General features: G+C 42.9%; 1 protein-coding gene across 1 annotated transcript in view; it reads left to right on the plus strand.

Moving 5' to 3' along the window:
* INO80 (INO80 complex ATPase subunit) overlaps positions 1-25,369 on the plus strand; it is a 129,323-nt gene that overhangs the window by 22,810 nt on the left and 81,144 nt on the right. The window contains exons 5-13 of the mRNA XM_050954779.1: positions 3,260-3,421; positions 8,227-8,347; positions 9,653-9,867; positions 14,508-14,561; positions 18,017-18,220; positions 18,974-19,169; positions 19,382-19,449; positions 19,792-20,001; positions 22,879-22,959. Coding sequence (XP_050810736.1) covers positions 3,260-3,421; positions 8,227-8,347; positions 9,653-9,867; positions 14,508-14,561; positions 18,017-18,220; positions 18,974-19,169; positions 19,382-19,449; positions 19,792-20,001; positions 22,879-22,959 — 1,311 coding nt within the window. The remainder of the gene's footprint in view (positions 1-3,259; positions 3,422-8,226; positions 8,348-9,652; positions 9,868-14,507; positions 14,562-18,016; positions 18,221-18,973; positions 19,170-19,381; positions 19,450-19,791; positions 20,002-22,878; positions 22,960-25,369) is intronic.

Raw genomic sequence — 25,369 nt, forward strand, 5'->3', positions numbered from 1 at the left:
AAGAAGAAGGAAATGGAGCTGTGAAGGTGGCAGGGGAGAAGAGAATAAGAGGGGCAGGTTGGAGTGAAAGCTGAGGTGAAGAAACGGCTCCAGCTCACTTCCTTTCCCTTCCCTCACAAACAGCCAATCAAATGTAGTGCACTAAACATTTCCTCTGACTATAAGCTGCTCATTTCATTTCACCCCTTCCTTGTAAAAACTAAATAATGGGTTATTGAATGTCTGGTTCCTGGTGTTCCTTATTCATTAGGATTGCTTAACACTGCTCTGGTGATGCACTAAAACTGGCAGTTGCAGCCACATGACGACTCCCCTTCTCTCCATCCAGTCAAATCTTCACATGGCATTGAGCCATATAACAGTTATACACCATCCCCCTCCTGGTCACTAGCATGGGATTTGTGGCTGTAGGAACTAGAGCAAGGCCAGGGCTCCTATATGCTTCAGCAACTCCTGGCTACCAGAATAACCCCTAGGACCATTGGCAGCTGTCACAAATTAAAGCAGTCTAAAGGCTGATGTAAGTCATATCGGGGACCAGACTGGTATGCTCTCAGCTTCAGGATTGAGGGAATATCATAATATTTTAAAGCCACTTTTGCAACCTTTGCTCTTCAGATGCACCGAGGGCTGACTGGACACAGCCTAAAATTAGGATTATTGTACTGCAGGGCAGTTTTAGGAAGAAAATGCAGTGCCCTCTTACTAGGGACAGAACATAGTATTGTGAAGTTGTGTAACTGTTAAGGGGTGTGAGGATGTTTTGTGGAGCTGTGAAAAGAGGAAAGGTGATATCATGAAAAATTTTAGTTTGCTCTTTACTCCTGGGGCAATTCTGCACCACTGCGCAATGCAGAATTGTTCAGAAACTAACGTGCATGGAAAATTTCCTTTTCCTCATAGAAATTCGCCTTGCTGCTAGTTGCCGCTAAGGGGTCACTGGACTTAACAGAGCCTAGCTTGCACATAGAAGACACTGCTGTGGAGAGGGAAAGTAAGCTAGTGGAGTCCTTGCATGCCCTGAGGGAAGGAGAAGGCAATCTGCAGGAAACTCCTTACAAGTCTGGGACCGAGCATCAGGCTGTTTCTCCCTCTGCATCCATGGGGTGGGGAAGGGTGTGTGTGTGTGTGCGCGCGCACGTGGGGGTATCTGGGCTGGGGGGGCATGGTTGGGCTCTGGGGAGGCGGGGGTTTGGGTGTATTGGCTAGGGGTGGCCCTGCAGATGGGTTCTGGGGAGGAGGGAGGGGTTGTGGCTGTCTGCCCCACCCCTTTACCGCTACCAGTGGCTAGGCTCTAGTGGGGGATGGGGGCAGAGAAACAGGAACCAAATTTCTTTAACTCTCTACTCCTGGGGGAATTTTTGTGTGTCTGTATTGTCACAGACCTATTTGCTGACAGGTATTTTGAAATAAATTGCTGAAATAATTGAAACTGGCATGATTATGTGGTGTTACTTTAACAAATAAAATGTGCAGAGTTTTGTAGAATTTTTAATTTTTTGTCACAGAATGCCCCCCGGAGTAGCTCTTGCACTTTCTTGGTCTCTTCTCTTTTGTTCACTGCACCCTCTTCATTAGCTCAGTGTAAAATCTGACTACTTTTCAGAAAGCTTTGGTGTTAGTTTCTGTATTATTAAGGGGAAGGACAGCTTTTATTTAGATTAAGAAAAAAAACAACAAACCCTACCAAAACAAAATGGTATGTTCTACACTCAGTTCTGTCCTGGGGGAGAGGGTGAGTGAGAGAATGACCACATATGACAGATGTTAGTCACCTTGCTTAATACGCTACTGGAAGGTGCTCTGATGCTGTAATGTATGGTATGAAAACCTATATAGAACAGAATGTAGTTATGGCTCCTTGGATCAGGGTCTTAGTCTCCTCTGTATTCTGAAATAGTGACTGAACTGATGACACTTAGTGAATGATAGTATTTTTGGTTTATTTACATGAGAGGTTTGTGTTCAAAAACATGAAATATGTCTACTACCATGTCCAAATTACAATGAGCTGTGGTCAAATAAATGAAATGGACATTTGAGGCCCAGTTCATTATTGCTCCAGGTCTGAATGGGAAAGGAGAGTGGGAGGGAATGGTGGCTTTATGCTCCTTTATTCTGGAGCTGGTCCCCAGTGAAGGTAAAGTAGTTTTAGGACTTGACATAACTTGTACCTCACTGTGTATGGCCTCAAAGGCTTTTCTGGTTTTGTATAAAGAAAGAGAATGTTTCCCTTAGTGTATGGTGCTTGGCGTTTGAGGAATGCTCTCCTGAAAAATTATCATAGTGGCTTAGGCTACAGGTTCATCAAATTTGATATCTTGCTTTTGGTAGTTGCCAGTATTTTCAGAGAGAGGCAGAAATCCCATTAATTAACTAAGTAATTTATACATATTTCAGATAACAGGGAAATCTCTGTCCTGCTCTCTAGTTTTAGTTGACTTTTTACTTCTGAACATACTGTCAGTTTAATCTTCTGATCCAGTTAACCAGGAAGCTTTTGGAGAAGTAGTGAGACTTCTGGCACAAAAATAAATTTGTAACAAAACTCTTTTGTGTACATGTTCTCTCTTCCACCTTGGGGACAAACTACTGAATATTGTGGGTGTTTCAGCTGAAAGGTACCTCGAACTACAGTCTGAAAACAACAACTAGTGTAATCAGCCTCCATTTTTTTTTAAAAAGGCCTAAAAAGGGTGTTCTAAGGTAATTATGCAGTGCAATATGTGGTCAGAGGTGGGGTGTGTGTGTTTGACATTCCATCGTTGCTCCTCTTATGTCCAGAATCATGAGGTTAAATTTCATATAGAATTTTTAACTTTGTTATAGTAATAAATTTACTATATAATTTTGTGAATCCAACTATGGTATTTCTGATCTGTTGTAACACTAAGATATGCAGGTTAACCTGAACACTTGAAAGAAAAAATGCTTGCCATTTACTGCCCCTTCAGTTTAATCAAGTGTCCCTTTGAAATCAAATATAGGAAAAGGAATTAGAATCAGTGGTATAACTAAAGGGAATGATGTAGAAAATTGCTGCTTTGGCTGCATATGAGGCATTCCAAACTATTTGTGTTTTGCATGGAAATGCTTTTTGGTTATTTCAAATAGGAAGCACTGTATGAATGGTAATTACTGCAGTTGTATCAGTTCTGCAGTACTTAATTAGGCAAAAAACTGCTGGAATTCTGCCTAAGTAAAAAATTCACTGTGAGATGTGCTGCTGTTAAACTAGAGGTGCTTTCACTCTTGCCAGAGCATCCTCCTGAGTGACGACTCCAGTGACACGGATTCACCAAGTGATGAGGATGGAGAGGAGGAGGAGGAGTTTTCTCTTAGCCGGGAAGAGCTTCATAATATGCTGCGATTGCACAAGTATAAGAAACTGCATCAAAGTAAATACAGCAAGGACAAAGAGGTAAATGTGACACACTTCTCACGAATTTTTGACTTTCTGATTTTTTTCCCCATTTTTTTAAAAATGGTACAATATTTTAATTGATCTTAAACTTGCTTACAGAACTGAGTGTAGTCTCTGGCAGATTAGGAAAACATCCTATTGTGCAGCACCCCAGGACAACCTAAAACTTGGTCCAAACAAGTGTAATTTAGTTACAGACCAATGGGCAAGCTGCTGACCTTACGTTCTAGAATCCCCTATTCTGAGAATCCCCCAACATTACACAAACACCAATGCACTTTTGGTATCTCTCCTTACCCCAAACCCATGTCCCTCTTCACCAGAGCTAACTACTATCTTGAGACTAGAATTTACTCAGCAAGTGTGAGAAGTGAGGTGTTATGGGATACATTTTGGTATAGCTAGCTGCTGCAGTTAAGGTTGAAACGGTATTTTTAAACTGCAGGCAGCAATTCATAGCCCACACACAGCCTCTTTGCAGTGAGAGAATAGTGATGAGCACTACTTTTTTCAGCAGAGGTTTCTGTCGCCTGCCCCTCCCCCCCCCGCCCTTGCTTTCTCCCTGGTTTTGTTGACTTTTTTCACTTTTCTCAGGGTATGTCTACATCTGCAATTTTGCAGCGCTGGTTGTTACAGCTGTATTAGTACAGCTGTATAGGGTCAGTGCTGCAGAGTGGCCACACTTACAGCAACCAGCGCTGCAAGTGGTGTTAGATGTGGCCACACTGCAGCGCTGTTGGGTGGCTTCAAGGGGGGTTCGGGGAAGGCGAGAGCAAACCGGGGAAGGAGACCAGCTTCGCCGCGGTTTGCTCTCGCGTTCCCCGAACCCCCCTGCAAACCGCAGGGAAGGAGACCTGCTTGCTCGGGGGTTCGGGGAACGCGAGAGCAAACCGGGGAAGGAGACCAGCTTCGCCGCGGTTTGCTCTCGCGTTCCCCGAACCCCCCTGCAAACCGCAGGGAAGGAGACCTGCTTGCTCGGGGGTTCGGGGAACGCGAGAGCAAACCGGGGAAGGAGACCAGCTTCGCCGCGGTTTGCTCTCGCGTTCCCCGAACCCCCCAGCAAACCGCAGGGAAGGAGACCTGCTTGCTCGGGGGTTCGGGGAACGCGAGAGCAAACCGGGGAAGGAGACCAGCTTCGCCGCGGTTTGCTATCGCGTTCCCGGAACCACCCAGCAAACCGCAGGGAAGGAGACCTGCTTGCTCGGGGGTTCGGGGAACGCGAGAGCAAACCGGGGAAGGAGACCAGCTTCGCCGCGGTTTGCTCTCGCGTTCCCCGAACCACCCTGCAAACCGCAGGGAAGGAGACCTGCTTGCTCGGGGTTCGGGGAACGCGAGAGCAAACCGGGGAAGGAGACCAGCTTGATTACCAGAGGCTTCCTCAGGTATGCTGGGATACCTGCTTATTCCACGGAGGTCAAGAAAAGCGCTGGTAAGTGTCTACACTTGATTACCAGCGCTGGATCACCAGCGCTGGATCCTCTACACCCGAGACAAAACGGGAGTACGGCCAGCGCTGCAAACAGGGAGTTGCAGCGCTGGTGATGCCCTGCAGATTTGTACACCTCCTAAGTTGCAGCGCTGTAACCCCCTCACCAGCGCTGCAACTTTGTGATGTAGACAAGCCCTCAGTCTTTTTCCTTTCTTCACTTTTCTTCTCACATTCCAGATACTTCTTCTCATACACTTACAAATCCCTATAACTTTCCCTCACTAACTGTCCTTTCTCTCCCCCTTTTGGAAGAAGAGGGGATCCAGCTGCTGTCACTGCACCCTTAGATCTCTCCAACTGTTATGAACCCTTCTGACTCCAACATTCCTTCCCTTCTTACATTTAAGGAATGTTACCCAAACTGTTTTGCTTTCTATTTGAATTGCAGTAGAAAGTGTGGGGGGGAGAACATTCCCTGTATTCCACATTACATACTGACAAACCAAAGTGCTGGGCCAGAGTCTGAAATGAAAATTGGCACCCTCACTTCAATTTCCTTGTCAATTCCACCACATGGGTGGAGAAGTAGATGATTTTCCCATGCTTCTCATTGCCTCTGTCCAGTTTTCTGTACCTGTTCATCCAGTAGTCTTGTCAATGAGTAGCCTCCTCCTGGCACCCCCTTGTGGCCTCAGGGAAGCCTGGCAAGCAGCCCCTCAGCTGAGTTTCCTCCCCTTCAAGGAGCTTCTTTAATATACTCCACACAGACTTTCATAAGTCTAATGACAGCAGCTGATCTTAGAGTCTGATTTTATTTGCATGAAATTCTTCTACAGCAGCCTTTAGCTGGAAATAGTCTCTCCTCCCTGAGCATCCGTCCTTCAGCTTCACGCTGCCTTTTATAGGGAAGTCAGATGATCCCTGCTTAGTAACTAGGGTTGGTTGGCCTCAAGCCTCTAGCCTTTAAGGGGCAAGCCACCTTTTTACAAATCATATATTAACTTTTGGGAAGAGGCCCCAATTTAACTCTACATGCGTTCATATTCCTGAAAGTGCAATATCGAACACCATTGTTAGACCTTTTTTTAAAAAAATGGAGGCTGATTACACTAGTTGTTGTTTTCAGACTGTAGTTCGAGGTACCATTCAGCTGAAACACCCACAATATTCAGTAGTTTGTCCCCAAGGCAAAAGAGAGAACATGCACACAAAAGAGTTTTGTTACAAATTTATTTTTGTGCCAGAAGTCTTGCTTCTTCTCCAAAAGCTTCCTGGTTAACTGGATCAGAAGATTAAATGACAATATGTTCAGAAGTAAAAAGTCAACTAAACTAGAGAGCAGGACAGAGATTTCCCTGTTATCTGAAATATGTATACGTTACTTAGTTATTATGGTGACTGTTACTTCAGAAGTGCTGATTTTTGAATACTGAAAATGTTTTGTCAACTATATCTATTTTTTTATTTGACGACCTGTATCTTAGGTAGTTGCACCTGGAATAATTGCTTTAAAAAGTCTTTTCCTTTTCCTTTTCTATGGACACGCTACTTGTGGTGTTGTCTGTAGAGTCATGGAAATGATGTAATTTCTGGATTAGACTATTAAAAACCATATACTGTACCCTCTTCATGCTTAAAGGGATGCTATCCACTTCAATTAAAAAAATTAATGAAAAATAATTTCAGGTACTACATCTGCCCTATGGTTCCTCAGGCAGCATTTATGGTACAGGAATTGTGTTTCCCTATTTTTTTGGAAATGTTTTTCTCAAATTGCTGTGTGAAATGCCCACACAAACAACTAAGGACATTGATTGACTAGGTAGGAATGACTTCACACAAAATGCTATCTAATGCACAAAGCATGCAAACTGGAAAAATAGAGCTTTTGTTTTTTCCCCCACCTCTCATCTGTCAATTATAGTAATTGTATGATGTTAACAAGTAAACGCCTGTCTTCAAGCAGGCTGGAGTCTCTGTCTCAGAGGAGGGAGGAATTGTCCCCCATCTATTCTTGCAGAGGATTCTGTGTATGTGGTCCCTTCATGCCACCTCAGCGTAGGACTCTGTGTTAGGCTCCCGCTATTGCTACCCCAATAGATCTATGATGGAGTGGCACCATTTAAATCTCCACCACACACACTTAGTCCTCTACTGGGTTGGTGTCCAGAGGAGTGGGGAGCACCCGTTTGTAGAAATACCTGCCCTGGCTGCCACCTAAACATATGAGTGCAGCCTTCCCATTCCCTCCTTTTTATTTTTTTTTTTTCTGTCAAGAGATTGAGGATGGGTTGGCCTCAGGTCCTTCCTTCAACCAAGGGAGAAGCAGTATTGTCTGGTTACTCAGACTGAGTAGTAGGAGCAATTGCAATGACTCTCTCTAATTCTGGCCAGCTGGGAGCTGCAAAGACAGGGCCTCCACTTTCCCTGGCTGCTGAGAGATGCTGTGGTGGCTGTGATTCCCTTACTACCCAGAGTGCACCAAAGGAAGCAGGAGCATCCTGCCCCTTCATTGGTGGCTGGAGGGAGGAGGGGGTACACCTCACAGGCCCTCTCTTTTCTCCATCACACTCAGGACAGTCAGGAGGACCGACTCTTCCCTTGATGGTAGTGGTGACCCATAGCCCTTTCAAGATGTGGCAGTATTTGTCCCCATCCCTCCCCCCCCCCCAGCGAGCAGTTTCCTGGTCTGCTCTGGTGATCGGCATGGTGCTGTACATGGCTTTCTCCCTCTGTGGGAGCCTGTTTACAGACTTGACATTGAACACTGCATTGACTACACTGGCCATACTTTCACTCTTTACTTTGCATGCATGAAGGTTAGGAACGTTACTTTTAAAAAAAATGAAAACTGAGATTCTGACTTCATCATGTGACTGCAGGAAATGGGGTCCTATACATGTTCTTATAGTGCCTATGCTTTAATTTAGTGCAGCTTTTTGAGCACCCTATTAGCAACTTGGTGGGAGCCTGATGGCTATGCCTGCTTTGCATAAAATAGAGCGGATTTCAGTTATAAAATGGGAATGTGGCCTGTAATAACGATGTACTTCCTAACTTGCAGTGTTCTAATTTGAGCCAAGCAGATGGCTATTTGAATTTAGTTGGAATATTGTAAGCTGAGATCTGTAGGCTGTACAGACAGTTATTTCATATTACTGTACTAGTAAGGAGGCTGCAATTCACGTTGTAGGGCTTTGGGAACCAAATCTGGCCCAGTGGCTTTACTTTGGGCACCCTGTCTTAATCCAGTTCAGTTTTAAATACGGAGGAGTACACATTTTTCAAACTTTTGCTTATGGACAATATTTGAAGTTGTTCACCCATCTGTATCTGTGAGCAGTTATGTTGCTTAACTCTTTGTCTGCTTCAGTTGCAGCAATACCAGTACTACAGTGCAGGGCTACTCTCCACACATGATCCCTACTATGAGCAACAGCGCCATCTCCTAGGGCCCAAGAAAAAGAAGTTCAAAGATGAAAAAAAATTAAAAGGTGAGGTAACCACCATATGTTACTAACTAGAGTTTGTGTGACTAGACTTGTCATAATTGTATTTCCACTTACTAATAAACATTAATCTTCAATACCACTGATGTTAGGTAGATCGGCAATATCACATTTTATAGAAAGAATCTAAGACACAGGCTGTGGCTTATCTGCTCCCTCCAGAGAGAGTTGATATAGTTCCTGTCTCCTAGTCTTGGTCTCTGACAACTAGACTATGCCTGTCTCTGTCACTTTAGAGCTAATACCCTTCAACCTATTTTATTACTCAATAACATTTTGGAATCAACAGATATCATTGCATACTGTGGTTCTGGTACTCAGTTTTCTGGCAAATATAGCAAATGCTTGAAAAGCACAAGAAGTTGCCACATACTTGGATACTTATCAGTATGATCCTTCTAAACAAGGAATTATGGGGACTGAGACCACAGTCTGGAAAGTGGAGGGATGTGTTAGGAAACTGCTGTCTGAGGTGAATTAAAGTAGAGAGTTCTGACAACTCTCAGAGTTTCTCAGATGCATGTTTTTCAGGAAATGCAATTTCCTTTCTTGACTGAGCTGTCAGCAGCTAGAAATCTGAGGGGAAACTGGAAGAGAAGGTTGTGAACTATCAATGCAAAGTGGATTCTGCCTTGTGCAAGTACTGAAAGTCTGATCTATATTCAAGGAGGCTATTTTGGCCTGACTTCCTTCCTTCCTTACCTACCCTCCTGCACATCCCTCCAGCTACATATGTTTTTCTCTCAGAAACTTACAGTGTACTTGGCTTTGCAGAATCTCTGCAGCTTACTTGTTAATTATCCAATCCTAGTGTCTGTTAGTTTCCTCTGAACACATGGTATCTACTAAATATAACTAGACATCTCTTTCAAATGACCAACAGCTTGGTTTGAGACTTATACTGAACGCTGGTCTTGTTCTTTTTAAATGTCTGTGACTAGAGCTTCACTCAAAGGCAGAAAAACATACCAGCTTTCAAGTATTTTAACTATACAGGCATGTTTCCTTGGGGAGAGGTGTATCTAGCTCTCATCATCTAGTAATATGATGATTTTCCTGTCTAATGGTTAAGTAATGAAGAGGTAGCTAGTGTTATGAATTGGTGGGCCCAGAATGGGAGGAACATAAAACTAGTCCTGAAGCAGTCCTGTTTTTGCTGCTGTTAGATATAAAGTGCTGTTAGATATAAAGTGGCTAGGAAAACAGGGCAAGAGAGGACATACGAGTTGATGTGGAGGATCACAAATGACAGGAAAAGAAACTGATCTTATGCCTATTGTTCCCATGCAGCCAAGTTGAAAAAGGTGAAAAAAAAGAGGAGAAGGGATGAAGAACTCTCCTCAGAAGAGTCACCAAGACGCCACCATCACCAGACCAAAGTTTTTGCAAAGTTTTCTCATGATGCACCACCACCAGGGTCCAAGAAGAAGCACTTGACCATCGAACAACTGAATGCCCGCCGACGGAAAGTGTGGCTTAGCATTGTCAAAAAGGAGCTACCAAAGGTGAGGTTGGCCAGTGGCATTGAATGGCGGATGTCAAGGCAGAGAAGGGTTGAGGTATCAGGAAGTCAGAATGCACAGGAAAACAGAATGCAGTCTGAGATCTTTCTGTGGATCACCAGATATCACAATAGTATTCCATACTCCATCTGTTGCTGTGTTGATGAATGAGGTGCTCTCCCAACTTCTCTGATTTATTTTAAATTAAGTTTTCATTAGATTTTAAGTCAGTATACAATTACTGCAAAGAGGAAGGGGTGCATTCCACAGAAACAAGGAAAAAGCTGGCTGTGGGAAAAGAGGAAAATGGAGACAATGGCAGAAGTGTAGGAGAGAAGAGGGAGGGATCGATGGGTTGTTCAGAAAATGAAGAACATGTGAAGCAAGGCTTCTTTGTGAACTGGCTTAGCTGCTGCTCAACAGTTAAAGAAAAATGAGTTGTCATACAAAGAGCACTCAGTCACACTTCCTTTATAATGAAAAAACAATATTTAAAGTAGTATTCAATAGAACACTGGTTGAAGGGTCTTTTAGAGAACCTTGTACAACTTGTATTTAAGTGTGCTTGCTTAACAAAACTAACTGGCCAGGACCAAAAGGAAACTTTTTTATAGTTTAAAAAAAAATGTCAGGGAGTCTGGTTTTGTACTTATACTTTTTTAGTATTTTGTAATAACACACTAAATTGATCTAAACTTTGTAGCAACTGCAACTCAGGTGAGATTGGGGAGATAAAGAGGGAGAATTTTAGCCATAATGTGCAGAAGGAACTATGTTTGCTTCTTCAAGTGTGTGTATAAGTGGATCTCACTATGTGCAAGATTGGAGTCTTTTGAATAGCAGTGTCGGTTGGGGCCGTTCATGAGCCATGTGCTTCCTTGTGTTCCATATGAAGGATGGAATGGCTATGACCTTCCCTCAGTTCCTTCTCGCTGCCGATAGCAGCAAGACAGAATTTGTTGAGCGTCCAATCTGCTAGTTCTTTGCTCCAAGTAAGTCTTCAAAAAACTCTTCAGATCCAACTGACTTTTGACTGCTCTGCACAATATTGACTCATCTTACTGAGTACTGATGGTGAGACCCGCTCTATATAAGCCCTTCCCCCCCTACAGGGCCCCTCAACATGACAAGTTTGAACCTGGGGGCTTCAAGCCTGTCCTTCCTGTGATACACTAATTCTGTTCCAAGACGGTACAAGGGGTGCCTCTTGTTTGGGAGAATCGCATATGTCGAGCATATGCTTGGTGTACCTATTGTTTTCTGTAAGAATTCACAAATCATGGGATGTGTGGTTGAAATTCCATCACTTGGATCCTTCAGATCTTGAAGAGATGGGCATCAGAGTCTTGGTGTCAGACAAGCCAGCTTCCTCCAGTACCCCATCTAAGACACATGTGACACCATCGCTGAGAAGGATGCACTGAGAGAAGACCTGGAACTGCCATAGACACTGAAGGAGACTCCACTGGCACTACAGACATCTCTGGTTACTGAAGTCCAGCACTGAAACAGCTCCAAACACAAAGGCAGAGACCCTAGCTTGGAAGTCAGTGACCTTGCACAAAGACAGACCACTAAAACCTCAGGAGAGAGAACCACCAAGCACTATTTGGTATTGAGGTGCCACTTCAGTTTTAGCAGTGCACCTTTCAGTGTCGAACCCTACGGCTGAACCAGGATTGTCTGAAGTACATTGGAAGAACTAGGACTGTACGAGGCATCTACCAGTAACCAGGCTCTGCACCGGATCTTGGCTCTGTATATCTTGATGTCACCCCTAAAGGATACTTACTCCACCTCTTCATCACTGGGGCATATGTTTTCATCTCAGCTGAGCAGAGGACCTTCTCTGAGATCCTCATAACGTTATTGAACGACTAGCGGGCTCTCCCTACTGGTCTCAGCTGCCATCCTGTCAGGAGTGGCATTGGATTGCTCAATACCAGATAAGACAGCCATACCCATACAGTATTCCACTGTGGCCCTATTGGGCTTACTGAGGACCACTTTCATATGCCTCTTAAAGCAGATTTCCAACTCATTTGAGGAAAAGGAAAAGATTGCTCTACCCTGTAGTATCTCTGGCCAAACCACTGGTGACACATGGGAAGAACTAAGAAGAACCAGATCTGGGGGCAGAGGAACACCAGTGTCCTGTCTCACCACCTAAGGACCTCTCAATTTCATCATGCAGTGAAGCAGTGTCTTTGGCATGGATACTGGCACCCAGATGACTTCAGTTCATTCCAGAGCTGCTTAGGAGAATCACAGAGACTCTGGAAATATTGGCACCTGTCATACCGGAGAAATCTCCTAAATTGTTTGATATTTTGACACCTTCCGGTCCAGCTAGGATCACATTCCCCATAAATGAAGGACTGCATGACCCTTAAGGCCCTGTGGCAAACATCGGCCATGATAAAGCTACTGTAAAGTGAAAGTGAAGCAGTACCAGGTCCCTCAAAAAGGGTTTGTGTAATTTACTCCCATCCTACCCCAGGCTGCTTAATAGTCTTGATGATAAAGGAAAAATCAAAACTGAACAAGTGTACCCCCAAGGACAAGGACCAAAAAAGGCTTAATCTGTTTGAGAGGAAATCTTACTCCTTTGTCTCCCTGAAACTGCAAGTGGCAAATTGCCAGGCCCTCCTGGCTGAATGAGTCTTTTTGATGTGGAATAGAGTAATATCCTTCCTGTCTAAGATCCTGTCTGACAACAGGGAAGAGCTCAAACGAATAATCAAGGAGGGCCAGTTGGTGGCCAAGACCATTCTCCAGATTGTAATGGACGCTCTTGACACCATGGCTGATCTATAGCCACAGTGGTGAAAATGCAAAGAGCATCGTGTCTCCAGGGGGCAGGGATCCCTAAGGAAGTTCAACCCATGACTGAGGACCTGCCTTTTGAAGGCATGGAATTATTTAACGAGTGAATGGTCAGTGCTCTATGCTCATTAAGACTTTAAAGCCAAAGTTGAGGCAAAAGGTCTTACCATTTCAGACAGCCTGAGTATCTTGCCAGAAAAAGCCTAGTCCTGCATGCATCGTCAGCCTTCCTTTTCCTTGGCAAGGCACCCCTCTCATAACATACACCAACAAATTTGACAACTTTTGAGAGCCCTTCAGATCCAGTTCTGAGATCATAACCTTCAGAAGCTATCTAACTTCATTCCAACATCTAACTTCATTCATGCTGTAACATCAGACAGACAGATACTAGAGATCATCACCCATGACTACCCCATCCAGTTCCATTCTTTGTTCCTTTCCCATCCCTCGTTAGGAACCCTTTTTACAAGCGGAAGTATTTTTGTTACTTCATCTAGGAGCCATAGAGGAGGTGCCCCACTAGTTTTTTGGGGAAGAGGCTTCTTTTTCTGGTATTTTCTTATTCTGAAGAAGAAAGTGGGCCAGGGGGACGACCTTCAGTCTATCCTAGACCTAGAAGACTCAGATACATATGCCATCTCGGGCTCAGGATGATAACTTTTTGCCTTCATCATTGCATCTCTTCAAGCTCAAGACTGATTCGTGGCTCTCAGCTTGCATACGTCTGTATAGCTGTCCATCTGGCCCACAGGAAGTACCTAATATTCACAGTAGAGTCCATCCATTACCAGTATAGGGTGCAGCCCTTTGGACTCTCCAGCCCTGACAATTTTCACAAAATGCCTGGCAGGGGTGGCAGCATGTTTAAGGAGAAAGGGTGTCCATGTCTTCTTATACTTGGATGGATGGCTGATCAGAGGCAAGTCACAGCAGGAGTACAACAGCCTAGAGTATGACCTTTCCCTGTTTTCCCAGTTAGGTTACCTTGTGAACTGCAAGAAATCTTTTCTTACACCATCACAGACGATAGAATTCATAGGAGCTTTGATCAGCTGTCGGTCGGCAAGAGCTTATCTCCCAGAAGACAGGTTTTGGTCTCTCTAGTCAATGATAAACAACCTAAAATCAAATCCAACAATGTCCATGCATGTATAACTTGAACTGCTAGGCCACATATTGGCATGTGATGTTACTAGACATAACCATCTGTCCTTGCAAATGTGGAAGAGTTCAGTGTACTTGCTATCCAATATCATATAAACGAGAGTTTCTGTCCTGCCTCAAGTTGAGCAAGAATGCACCTGGTGTCTGGACCCAAAGAATGTATCAAAAGGGGTACCATTCTCTGCCCTCTCCCCAACAATGACACTTTTATCACACATGCCTCAGGGACAGGTTGGAGTGCCCAACGGAATCATGTGCAGAGGCAAAGGACCTGGTCCCAGGATGCCTGAAACTATACATGAAATAATAAGCAAGGAGTCTGTTGTAAAAAGAGGGTTAGTGGGACAGCTGAATTGCACTGTTTTTTATGTTCGTTTTACATAATTCGTTTAACTGTTGCAATACGTGTGGATGCCCCCAGTTACCAGGATGAAAGCCATTCTCATACTTCAGAGGAAGGCAGAAATCCCCATAATGCTTATGATTATATAGTTGAAGACTGTATTGTAATATAGTTATATAGTGCTATAGTTATATAGTGCTTTAAGTTTGTGTATGTATGGGTGTTTAAAAATGAATAATTACCTATAAAACATTATCAAACCATAATCTCATAATTAATGGGTATATGAAATTTTGTCTTGTTTTAGGCATACAAGCAAAAAGCTTCAGCACGCAATCTTTTCCTAACCAACAGCAAAAAGGTAAAGGTGGTCAAGCTTCATGTTTGCGTATTATATCTTGTGCAAATTTTTTTTGCATGTTGCTGTTGTTTCTTCTTAATTCATTGCCGTATCTTTAAGCCATTGCTAATATAGCAACTGTGGTAGCACGTAATTTGACGTTTTCATTACAGATCCTCTCACTCTCTCTCCGGTTTTTAAGTTACCCATTTATAAGTAGGAATATGACTATTTGCTATTGGTGACGTCAGTCCAGCTGTTTGGGCTTGATCTTTGAAATAAATTGAAAGCCTCCCATTGACTTTGATGGGCTTTTGATCAGGACCCTGGTGAGCAGATGTTCACATCACCAACAATTAGAGGTAGTCTCTCCAGATTGGAATTAGATCACTTTGGCAGGGCCGTGTTGGGAACACTTGCACAACCATTGTCAATTCTACATCCATCCTTTAGATAGAGATCTTAACACTCCAGCTCTGTTTGTGTGGTATGTTTCATACGTAACAGATACATTTTAAAAAAATAAAACATGGATTTTTGGAGATTTGGATCTGTTTTATTTTTGGTAGTAAGAGCTACTTTGAGAATTTTTAGTTCACTGTTCTTTGATACAATAAAATGACTCCATTATCGATCACTTTATTGACTTTTTTTACTATGTGATCCTGCACATAGTTATCCACATGCTTAACTTTACTACTGTGAGTTATCCCATTGAAACTGGTGGGGCTGCTCATGGTGTAAACTTAAGCGTGTGCATATACGTGTGTAGGATCAGAGCCTAACAGTTGAGCAAATTCCTGCATAAGTGATTCCAAAACAAATTTATTAATAAATATTCTTAAATCTTTTGGCTCAGCAGATGAGAAGCGCCCCTGTTTGTACTATTAAAAGTTATTTTTAAAGAGCATTTGATAGTGGCTTTCTCAGCATGTGCAGTAAAATTTTTCTCTGAGATTGTGAGGTGCACATCTAAGGGCTTGTCTACAAAAAATGCCCCCCTGAACGCAGCAAGTTGCAGTGTTGTAAAGCACCACTGTAAACTGTGCTCCAGTGCTGGGAGCTACGCCCCTCGCTGAGCTACGCCGCAACCACACAAGGCATATTAAAACGCTGCCAGTGTAGACTAACCCTAAGGAAGTGCATAGCTAACTTAATTAGCAAGTGAGAAGTGTAGTGAAAAATATTGCTGTGAATCAGTAGGAACAACTTGAGATGGGGGAAGGACTCCCACTGACTTTATAAAGTGTGAATAGATTGAGGGAAGGTTTTCTGTGTACATTTATAAAATATGCAGGAGAAGTGGTATCTCCTATGCATTTTAGGAGCTTTACAACAGACAGGTTCTTTCCAGCATGCTTACTTAAGTACAAGTGTCATGGTATAATTCCCCAATCTGAACCTTAGAATCCAAAAGATGGGGTACCAGCATGAATTCCTCTAAGCTTAATTACCAGCTTAGATCTGATAGGCTGCCACCACCCAAAAATATAGTGTTTTGGGGCACTCTGGTCCCCCCCAAAAACCATCCCTGGGGACCCCAAGACCCAAATTCCTAGAGTCTCACAACATAGGGGAATAAACCATTTGCCTTCCCCCTCCTTTCTTCCTCCCACATCTTTCCCGCCCTGGGTACACTAGGAGATCACCGTGATTCAAACTCCTTGAATCACAACACAGAGAAATCAGGTTTTTTCTCCCCCTCCCAGGCTTTCCCTTCCTGGGCTATCCTAGAGAGAGAGAGAGATTCAAGCTCCATGAATCTAAAACACAGAGGAAATTCACCTTTCCTCCCCCTCCTCCTCCTTCCTTTCTCCCACCAATTCCCTGGTGAGTACAGACTCAGTTCCTTTGAGCCTTAACAAGGGGAAAAAATTACTCAGGTCTTTTAAAAAGAAAAGCTTTTAATAAAAGAAAGAAAAAAGTAAGAAATCTCTGTAAAATCAAGATGGAATATTACAGGGTCTTTCAGCTTATAAACACTAGAAAGAAGTCTCCCCCCAGCACAAATACCAATCAAAATCCATCCAGCAAAATACACATTTGCAAATACAGAAAACAATCAAAAGACTATAACTGCCTTTTCTACTTAATACTCACTATTCTGAATATATAAGAGACTGTAGCAGGGAGATTGGCAAGAAACCTGGTTGCACGTCTGGTCCCCTTCAGGACCCAGAGAGAACAAAGCAAAACCCAAAAACACAAACAAAGGCTTCCCTCCACCGAGATTTGAAAGTATCTTGTCTCCTGATTGGTCCTCTGGTCAGGTGTTTCAAGTTCACTGTTTGTTAACCCTTTACAGGTAAAAGAGACATTAACCCTTAACTATCTGTTTATGACACAGGGGCAGGGTGTTCTGGTGATATGTGGACAAGTAGTTAGAGATTACGATATTTACAGCAGCTGTTGTCTACCTTTTGCAAGCTTGCAGAGCTGCAAAGCTCTGGAGAGTGAAGCTGTGCTGTTTTCTTCAAAACACACAGCTTTACCCACACACCAATTAATAGAAATTAAGGCTTCCGGACTAAGCTCTCAAAAGTCAGAAAATGCCAAAGGTAAGGTTGCACATGCATCCTTAACTCTGCCCCTTGTGTGTGTATGTGTGTGTGTGTGTGTGTGTGTATATATGTGTGTGTATGTATATGTATATATATATATATATATATATATGCATGCACTAAAATACAGCATTTAATCACCTGTTTGTTCACATAATTCTCAAATAATGCAGTATAACAATATATACTTTTTCTGTAACCTTAGATGTACAGTATTAAGAAGCTACATGTGTGCCATTTTGTGATACTACATAGACACTCCATGAAAGACTTTATATGAAAAATACATAGTAACCATTGTTTACAGAACACACTACAGACTTAGTATATTACATAGCAGATATTTTACACAATTACTCTGTGTAGGCCCACCTACGTGTGTAGCTAAATTGGCTTTATAGTTGACTACCTTATCCCTTGACTTGAACCTAAGGAAGGCTTTGGTGCTGGTTGAAAAGAAAATATCTCCTACATATTATTAAAATATATACATTAGGGAAAAAAAACCTTAACACAGTGTCTAAGCCAGCAGAGATTTACTGGACCATGATGACAAGGAAGTTAGCATAATAGAATGAAAAAATAAAATATGCTACACCTTTATCTAAGGTTGTAGGAATAATTGTATGATAATATACTGTATAATTTAGAAATACGATGTGATCATGTAATTAAAGACTGTGTCATAATGCATATCTAAAACAGATGTAGGTGTGGACAGCAGCGGAGTTAAAAAGCCAATGGCCACTTTACACTTACAAAAGCTATATAAATAAGCACAGCATCAAAGGTTTTTAGAGGGTCAACCTTGGTTGTAGGAATTTGCAACCTTGCAACACCTGAATATTGCCCTTTGGTGATGGTGATTTTAAATCTTTTTTTTCTCTGTCCCTGAACCCTCCCTCTTTACCCCAGCTGGCCCATCAGTGCATGAGGGAGGTGCGTCGCGCTGCTATCCAGGCCCAGAAGAACTGCAAGGAGACTCTACCACGGGCACGTCGCCTCACCAAGGAAATGCTGCTCTACTGGAAGAAGTATGAGAAGGTGGAAAAAGAGCACCGCAAACGAGCTGAGAAAGAGGCTTTGGAGCAGCGCAAGCTGGATGAGGAGATGAGAGAGGTAGGGCCAAAATCTAGACTGCTGAAAATTAATCTGAAAAGAGCTAGAGCATGGAGCTGAAGAGACATGAACAAGCACAATAGTCAGGGTCTTTAAACCTGGACAGTCAAACTCACCAACTGTTCTTCCTTTCAATGATCTTCCAGAGATTTTCTTCCACTCTATCTTAAAAGGATTTACCAGACTCTTTTGACAAATTAGCTATAGCCAGAACCTTCAAATTGCAAGAATTACAGTTACAAACCATAATGTTGGTTAAAGAGGATGTAACTAGTGAGATGTAGTGTGTCTGACTTGCACATAGCGCTCAGTGCTCTCTATTTCTAGAGGATGATCTTTTAGTGATTGTAACTCTTAAGTTCTTCCTCAAGTTCAGAAATCAGACTATTTTTCAATTCACTGGTGTGTTAAGTTTATTTTATCTTAAGTTATGTATAGAGCATAATAAAACATATGGAATTTATCCTCAGAACACATAAGAACAATCGAGGACCCAAATGATAATTGTCCTGTGGTCCCTTTGTCTTTGTGATGCCAGTGCAAAGGGTTCACAAAGCAATCAGATGGCCCTCTCAGGAAGTACCCCATGGTGATGAGTGCAGTATAAAAATTTAGATTGTTTATATGTAACAGGGTTAAAAAAGGTTGCAACATATAACTTACTTGCATGTCTTTGTCTTTTTCTCTTCTTTAAACATTAAACCTCATTTCATTTTCCCCTACCCTTTTTTTTTGTAAATTGTCTTGTCTCAGGCTAAGAGACAACAGCGAAAACTTAATTTCCTGATCACCCAGACTGAGTTATATGCCCATTTCATGAGTCGCAAACGAGATATTGGACATGATGGAATACAGGAAGAAATCCTGCGCAAACTGGAAGACAGCTCTACCCAAAGGCAGATTGATATTGGTGGCGGGGTAGTGGTCAACATTACCCAAGAGGATTATGGTAAGGCTAGAAACAAAATTCCAGCAGGCCATAGGAACCATTGGAGATGATGGTTACTGTATGCAGAGAATGATACAGACCTAGGGGCTTCTGTGTTTGGAATATTATGTGAAGAAGCACTTCTGTAAATCATTGGAATTTATCCATGTCTTAATTTGAGGTACTGTAATGTGGTTAACAGATGTATTTTAATGTAGTGATATTCTTTTCAGATAGCAACTACTACAAGGCCCAGGCTCTGAAGAACGCAGAAGATGCTTACCAGATTCACCAGGCCCGGGTGTGTATTGCTTGGGTGCTTGAAGTGGAAGGGGAAGTGGAGTAAATTGAAGAGACACGAACTAGAATAGTGATCTTCTTTCAAGTCACCCATTTTAGTGATGAACTCTAAGCTTCCTTTAATTTGATTGTTGCCCTGTTCATTTGTGAATATCTGGGAAACTGGAGGGCAGAGGACTGGATGAAAATAAATTGTATAATCAAGCTACAGGGACTGCAATGTTATTCATTGCTTTGAAGGGGACCATATGTATTAGCATGTGAAGGATGAGAGACCATTTCCCAATGAATTTCTTGTATTAGGTTGCATCCTGTATCTTACCCAAATTTTCCCCTTGTTTAGACCAGGTCATTTGATGAAGATGCAAAGGAGAGTCGGGCAGCTGCTCTACGGGCTGCTAACAAGTCTGGCACTGGCTTCGGAGAGAGCTACAGCCTAGCAAACCCATCTATCCGGGCTGGAGAGGACATTCCACAGCCTACCATTTTCAATGGTAAACTGAAGGGATACCAGTTGAAAGGCATGAATTGGCTGGCCAACCTGTATGAGCAGGTATGCTAGTTTGCAGCCATTTCCACTTCCAGGGACAAATTCAATCCTGGTATAATTCCATGGTAGAAAATATATAGTGACAGACCCAGGCCAGTGGGGTACAGGAGTCTGGTAGAGGGCAAATATACTGGTCACTGGATGAGTAGTTTTCTGTTTCCTGAGTGACTAGAGCAGGGGCTGCACTAGAGTAATCAGGAACCCGCTAGAACCAGTTAAGGCAGACAGGCTGATTAGAACACCTGCAGCCAATCAAGGCAGGCTAATCAGGGCACCTGGGTTTAAAAAGGAGCTTACTTCAGTTTGTGGTGGGCATGTGAGGAGCTGGAAGCAAGAGGCGCAAGGAGCTGAGAGTGAGAGGGTGTGCTGCTGGGGGACTAAGGAGTGCAAGCGTTATCAGACACCAGGAGGAAGGTCCTGTGGTGAGGATAAAGAAGGTGTTTGGAGGAGGCCATGGGGAAGTAGCCCAGGGAGTTGTAGCTGTTCTGCAGCTGTTACAGGAGGCACTATAGACAGCTGCAATCCACAGGGCCCTGGACTGGAACACGGAGTAGAGGGCTGGCCCGGGTTCCCCCCAAACCGCCTAACTCCTGATCAGGAACAGGAGGAGTTGACTCAGACTGGGGGTTCCACCAGAGGGGAAGATCACTAAAGTGTGCAAATCTACCAATAAGCACAGGACCCACCAAGGTAGAGGAGGAACTTTGTCCACACACACACACACACACACACACACACACACACACACTCTCACTCTCTCTCACTCTCTCTCTCTCTCTCTCTCTCTCTCTCCCTTCCCCCCCCCCAGAACTGAAAAGAATATTGTGTAGCTCCATCAGACAAGTATCCCTGACTTCCTTAAGAACTAATAAGATAAAATCGCACGTGGTATTAGCCCTTATATTTTTCATTTGCATATTTATGCGCCCTCACCAAAACTAGACTGAGCAATGGGGAGTTTATGCACATTGTCATTCTTCATTTAATGCCTAGCTCAGTATGTAAACTAGGGACAGTCTTGCATTTGAACACAAACATGCTTTAAATTAGATTGCAAATAGAGAGCATGCTGAGGAAAAAAATCAGGTTGGGAAATGGCTGAAGAGCTGGAAGGGGGGAGAGATTACACTGCTCTACAGCCAAAATGCTTCTGAAATAAATGTAGTCCAACTTTACTAATTCTGGGTCACTGAGAACGAAAATGATGCTTAAAATTGTTGATTGGCTCTAGTTTTCAAGATATGCTATTGGGTCAGTATATACGACCCTTGACTTGGGAATGGCAGAGGATAAGTGAGTTATAAAGGGAAGGGATCTCAATTTAAACCAGAAATGACTAAAATACATCTTTGACTGGATCGATGAATAATTCTATGACTGGGTTTGGACAGTACTTGCTTTTTAGGCAAAACAATGAATGATGCAATCTGAAGCTGGTATTGCGTCATACATGATATGAATTGCATCATGTTATTCCTAGAAGTCATGGATGATGCAATCATAACAAAGCTTACATCACTCTGCTGAACAAATTGCCCTATATCAGCTCTAGAAATCATACAGTGTGGTGCTCTCTTCTTTGTCAGTGTTTGATTTTGCAAAGGGACACATTTCTGTTTAGCCAAAGTGAGCAGAGATGCCTCGTACTTGTGTGAACAGTGCAGATAACTTCTGCTATGTTTGTGGTGAAGTCACTTTTGAATCACAAAAGCGCAGTATAACCACTATGGTTAAGAAAGCCTATCAGCTTTATTTTGGCTGCAAAATTGGAGATCAGGACAAGAGGTGGGCCCCACACATGTGCTGCAACACTTGTGCAACAAATCTTCGCCAGTGGTTGAACAGAAAAAGGAAATCTATGCCTTTTGCAGTGCCAATGATTTGGAGAGAGCCAACAGATCATACCAGCAATTGTTACTTCTGCATGGTGCCTCCAGTTGGGAAAGGTGTGTCAAAGAAGAAAAAGTGGACTGTGCATTATCCAAACATTCCATCAGCTATACGCCCAGTACCCCACAGAGAAGGACTGCCGGTTCCTGATGCACCAGAATCATTCTCACTTGAGTCAGACGAGGAAGAGGATGAAACTTCTGGTCCTGAACCATCAATGTCACAGGACCCACATTTTCTCCCATCCTCCTCCTCTGAACCACACCTCATAACACAAGGTGAACTGAATGACCTTGTCAGGGATTTGGAACTACCCAAGAGTAAGGCAGAACTGTTGGGCTCCAGACTACAGCAGTGGAATCTCCTGGCAGGTTATCAGGGCAAATGGAGCCCATCAATGCTTGCAGACTATTGCTGGACTGTGACAAGAGATGCTCCATTTAATGAATACAAGAGACAAGCCAAGAAGCGCCGAGTAGAAACTGAATAGGACTAAACTATGTACATAATAGTTTTTTGCCTTTTGTTTCATAATAAATTTTATTTATATAACCCTTTTGCTGATTTTTAAAGTGTTACTTAAACAGGACAGGTGAAATATTATCATGTAAAGCAACCATAAACACATGAAAAGACCTAGGTTTACAATTTATGATTAAAACTCTATCTACACAATATACATAGACATAAAATGTAAAAACTTAAATATCTTAGAAACAGTAGCCAATCAGTTGTTTTAATTGTCATATTTAAATTCAGCACATCAAAATACATAATAAATATCACATTTTATCTCTGAAGCAGACAGCTTCTCAAAAATTGTAGACCAGTGTTATCAATTCATAGGATCACTGGGGGAAGATGATGTAGGAGGTTTCATATTGATTATAAACAGGGCTGCTGACTTCACTTTGGTGGCATGTGTTCTGATAGCCCTACATGTGTTATGGAAAAGCGAGGTAGAGGTATTCACATGTGGGTTTTTTGCAGGGCATCAATGGAATTCTTGCAGATGAAATGGGTCTGGGTAAAACAGTCCAGAGTATTGCTCTTCTAGCACATCTGGCTGAGGTAAGTGGATTCTTTGTCACCCATCTACCTGATGGAAGACATAGTTAATGTGATTGAACTGGGTTCTAGATGCTTAATTGAATGCCTTAAGATGGATGCCTGATGCTGCATTTTCTTTCAGTGTGCATATCCTTCTAAAGATGCAACTTTAAAAAGAGAATATGCATACTGAATTGCACACACTTGGCATCCAGAGAGCAACTCCCTTTGATTGAAGCTGAATTATTTTATAAGAAGAAACGATAAAGACCCCAGGAGAGAAGATGATGCAGTTTTATCTGTCCATTGATTTTTAAGACATGAACACACCAGTAGGAGGGCAACTTGAGTTCTGCTTTTTGAGTCAGTAAGCAAGAATTCCTGCTTCCTACTGTTCTTGGCAGTAAGGAGCATAGTAAATCTGTCTTCTGTGCTTCTCTGTTTACATTAGAGGTGCACCCAAAGTAGCCTGCACCTTTACGTATGTGCGTAGAATTGCGCTGTGTGCTAGATTGTCACCTTGCAATCTGTACTATATAGGAAAAAGAACGAGGAGTACTTGTGGCACCTTAGAGACTAACAAATTTATTTGGGCATAAGCTTTTGTGGGCTAAAACCCACTTCACTGGATGCATGCAGTGGAAAATACAGTGGGAAGATGTATATACACACAGAGAACGTGAAAAAATGGGTGTTGCCGTACCAACTCTAACAAAACTAATCAATGTGCTGTTCAGAGGTGTGTTGGAAATATTCTTTGGGTTGGAAAGTTGAAAGTAGGATTCCAGGTCACTGCAGAACTGTATCATGTTCGCAGGGATAGAGGGGCAGAAGGAGAGGCCCCGAGATTTGACAGACTCTTCTGCAGGGCTAAGATTATAACTGGATAGATTAACAATATTGTTGGGTGAGTTAAGGGAACAACTATTGTGGCCCTTTGTGGCATGTAGTAGTTTAGACAAGCGTTCTTAAAACTACAGTACCCACCTGGGGAAGTGAAGAAACAGATTGACAGAGCCAGAAGAATACCCAGAAGTCACCTACTCCAGGACAAGTCCAACAAAGAAAGTAACAGAACGCCACTAGCCGTCACCTTCAGCCCCCAACCGAAACCTCTCCTGCGCATCATCAGGGATCTTCAGCCTATCCTGAAGAACGATCCCTCACTCTCACAGATATTGGGAAACAGGCCATTCCTCGCTTACAGACAGCCCTCCAACCTGAAGCAAATATTCACCAGCAACCACACACTACACAACAAAAACATTAACCCAGGAACCTATGCTTGCAACAAAGCCCGTTGCCAACTCTGTCCACATATCTATTCAAGGGACCCATCATAGGACCTAATCACATCAGCCACACGATCAGAGGCTCGTTCACCTGCACATCTACCAAAGTGATATATGCCATCATGTGCCAGCAATGCTCCTCTGCCGTGTACATTGGTCAAACCGGACAGTCTCTATGCAAAAGAATAAATGGACACAAATCAGACATCAAGAATTATAACATTTAAAAACCAGTCGAAGAACACTTCAACCTCCCTGGTCACTCAGTTACAGACCTAAAAGTTACAATTCTCCAACAAAAAAAACTTCAGAAACAGACTCCAACGAGAAACTGCAGAACTGGAATTAATTTGCAAACTGGACACCATTAAATTAGGCTTGAATAAAGACGGAGTAGATGGGTCATTACACAAAGTAAAAACTATTTCTCCATGCTAATTTTTCCCCTACTGTTACTCACGCCTTCTTGTCAACTGTTTGAAATGGGCTGTCCTGATTACCACTACAAAAGTTTTTTTTTCTCCTGCTGCTAATAGCCCACCTTAATTGATTAGTTTCAGTAGAGTTGGTATGGCAACACGTATTTTTTCATGTTCTCTGCGTATATACATCTTCCTACTGCATTTTCCACTGCATCATCCGATGAAATGGGTTTTAGCCCATGAAAGCTTATGCCACAAGTACTCCTTGTTCTTTTTGCTGATACACACTGACATGGCTGCCACTCTGAAACCAGTACTATGTGGGGAGCAGTATGTAGCTGTACTGCCCTAGGAGGGAGAGCAAGAACAGAATTGTGACCGAGAGGCGGTTTGGTCCTTGTTTTCCCACTTTGACCATGAAGGAAGTAAGATGCACCATCCTTCTTCCTGGTACAGATTAATTCCGCTTTCATGCCAGCTTTGCTGCATTGGTGGCCAGCATGCTGGAAGTGCATGTGGAGCCAAAGCTTCATCCACTTCCTGCCCACCTGCGTGGAAAGGAACCTAGCTCCCCTGAGAGGCTGCTCTCTCCATTGTGTTGAGTCATGATTCTGGAAGCCTACACTGGACTTTATTCTCCCTTACTCCCTTGCATAGGTGTGTAGGCCAGCTCCTGATTGGACCCTGTATCAGTAGGCCTAGAATTCCTTGTTCATC

This window comes from Gopherus flavomarginatus, chromosome 5 (genome assembly GCF_025201925.1).
Source record: "Gopherus flavomarginatus isolate rGopFla2 chromosome 5, rGopFla2.mat.asm, whole genome shotgun sequence".
Lineage (NCBI taxonomy): Eukaryota > Metazoa > Chordata > Testudines > Testudinidae > Gopherus > Gopherus flavomarginatus.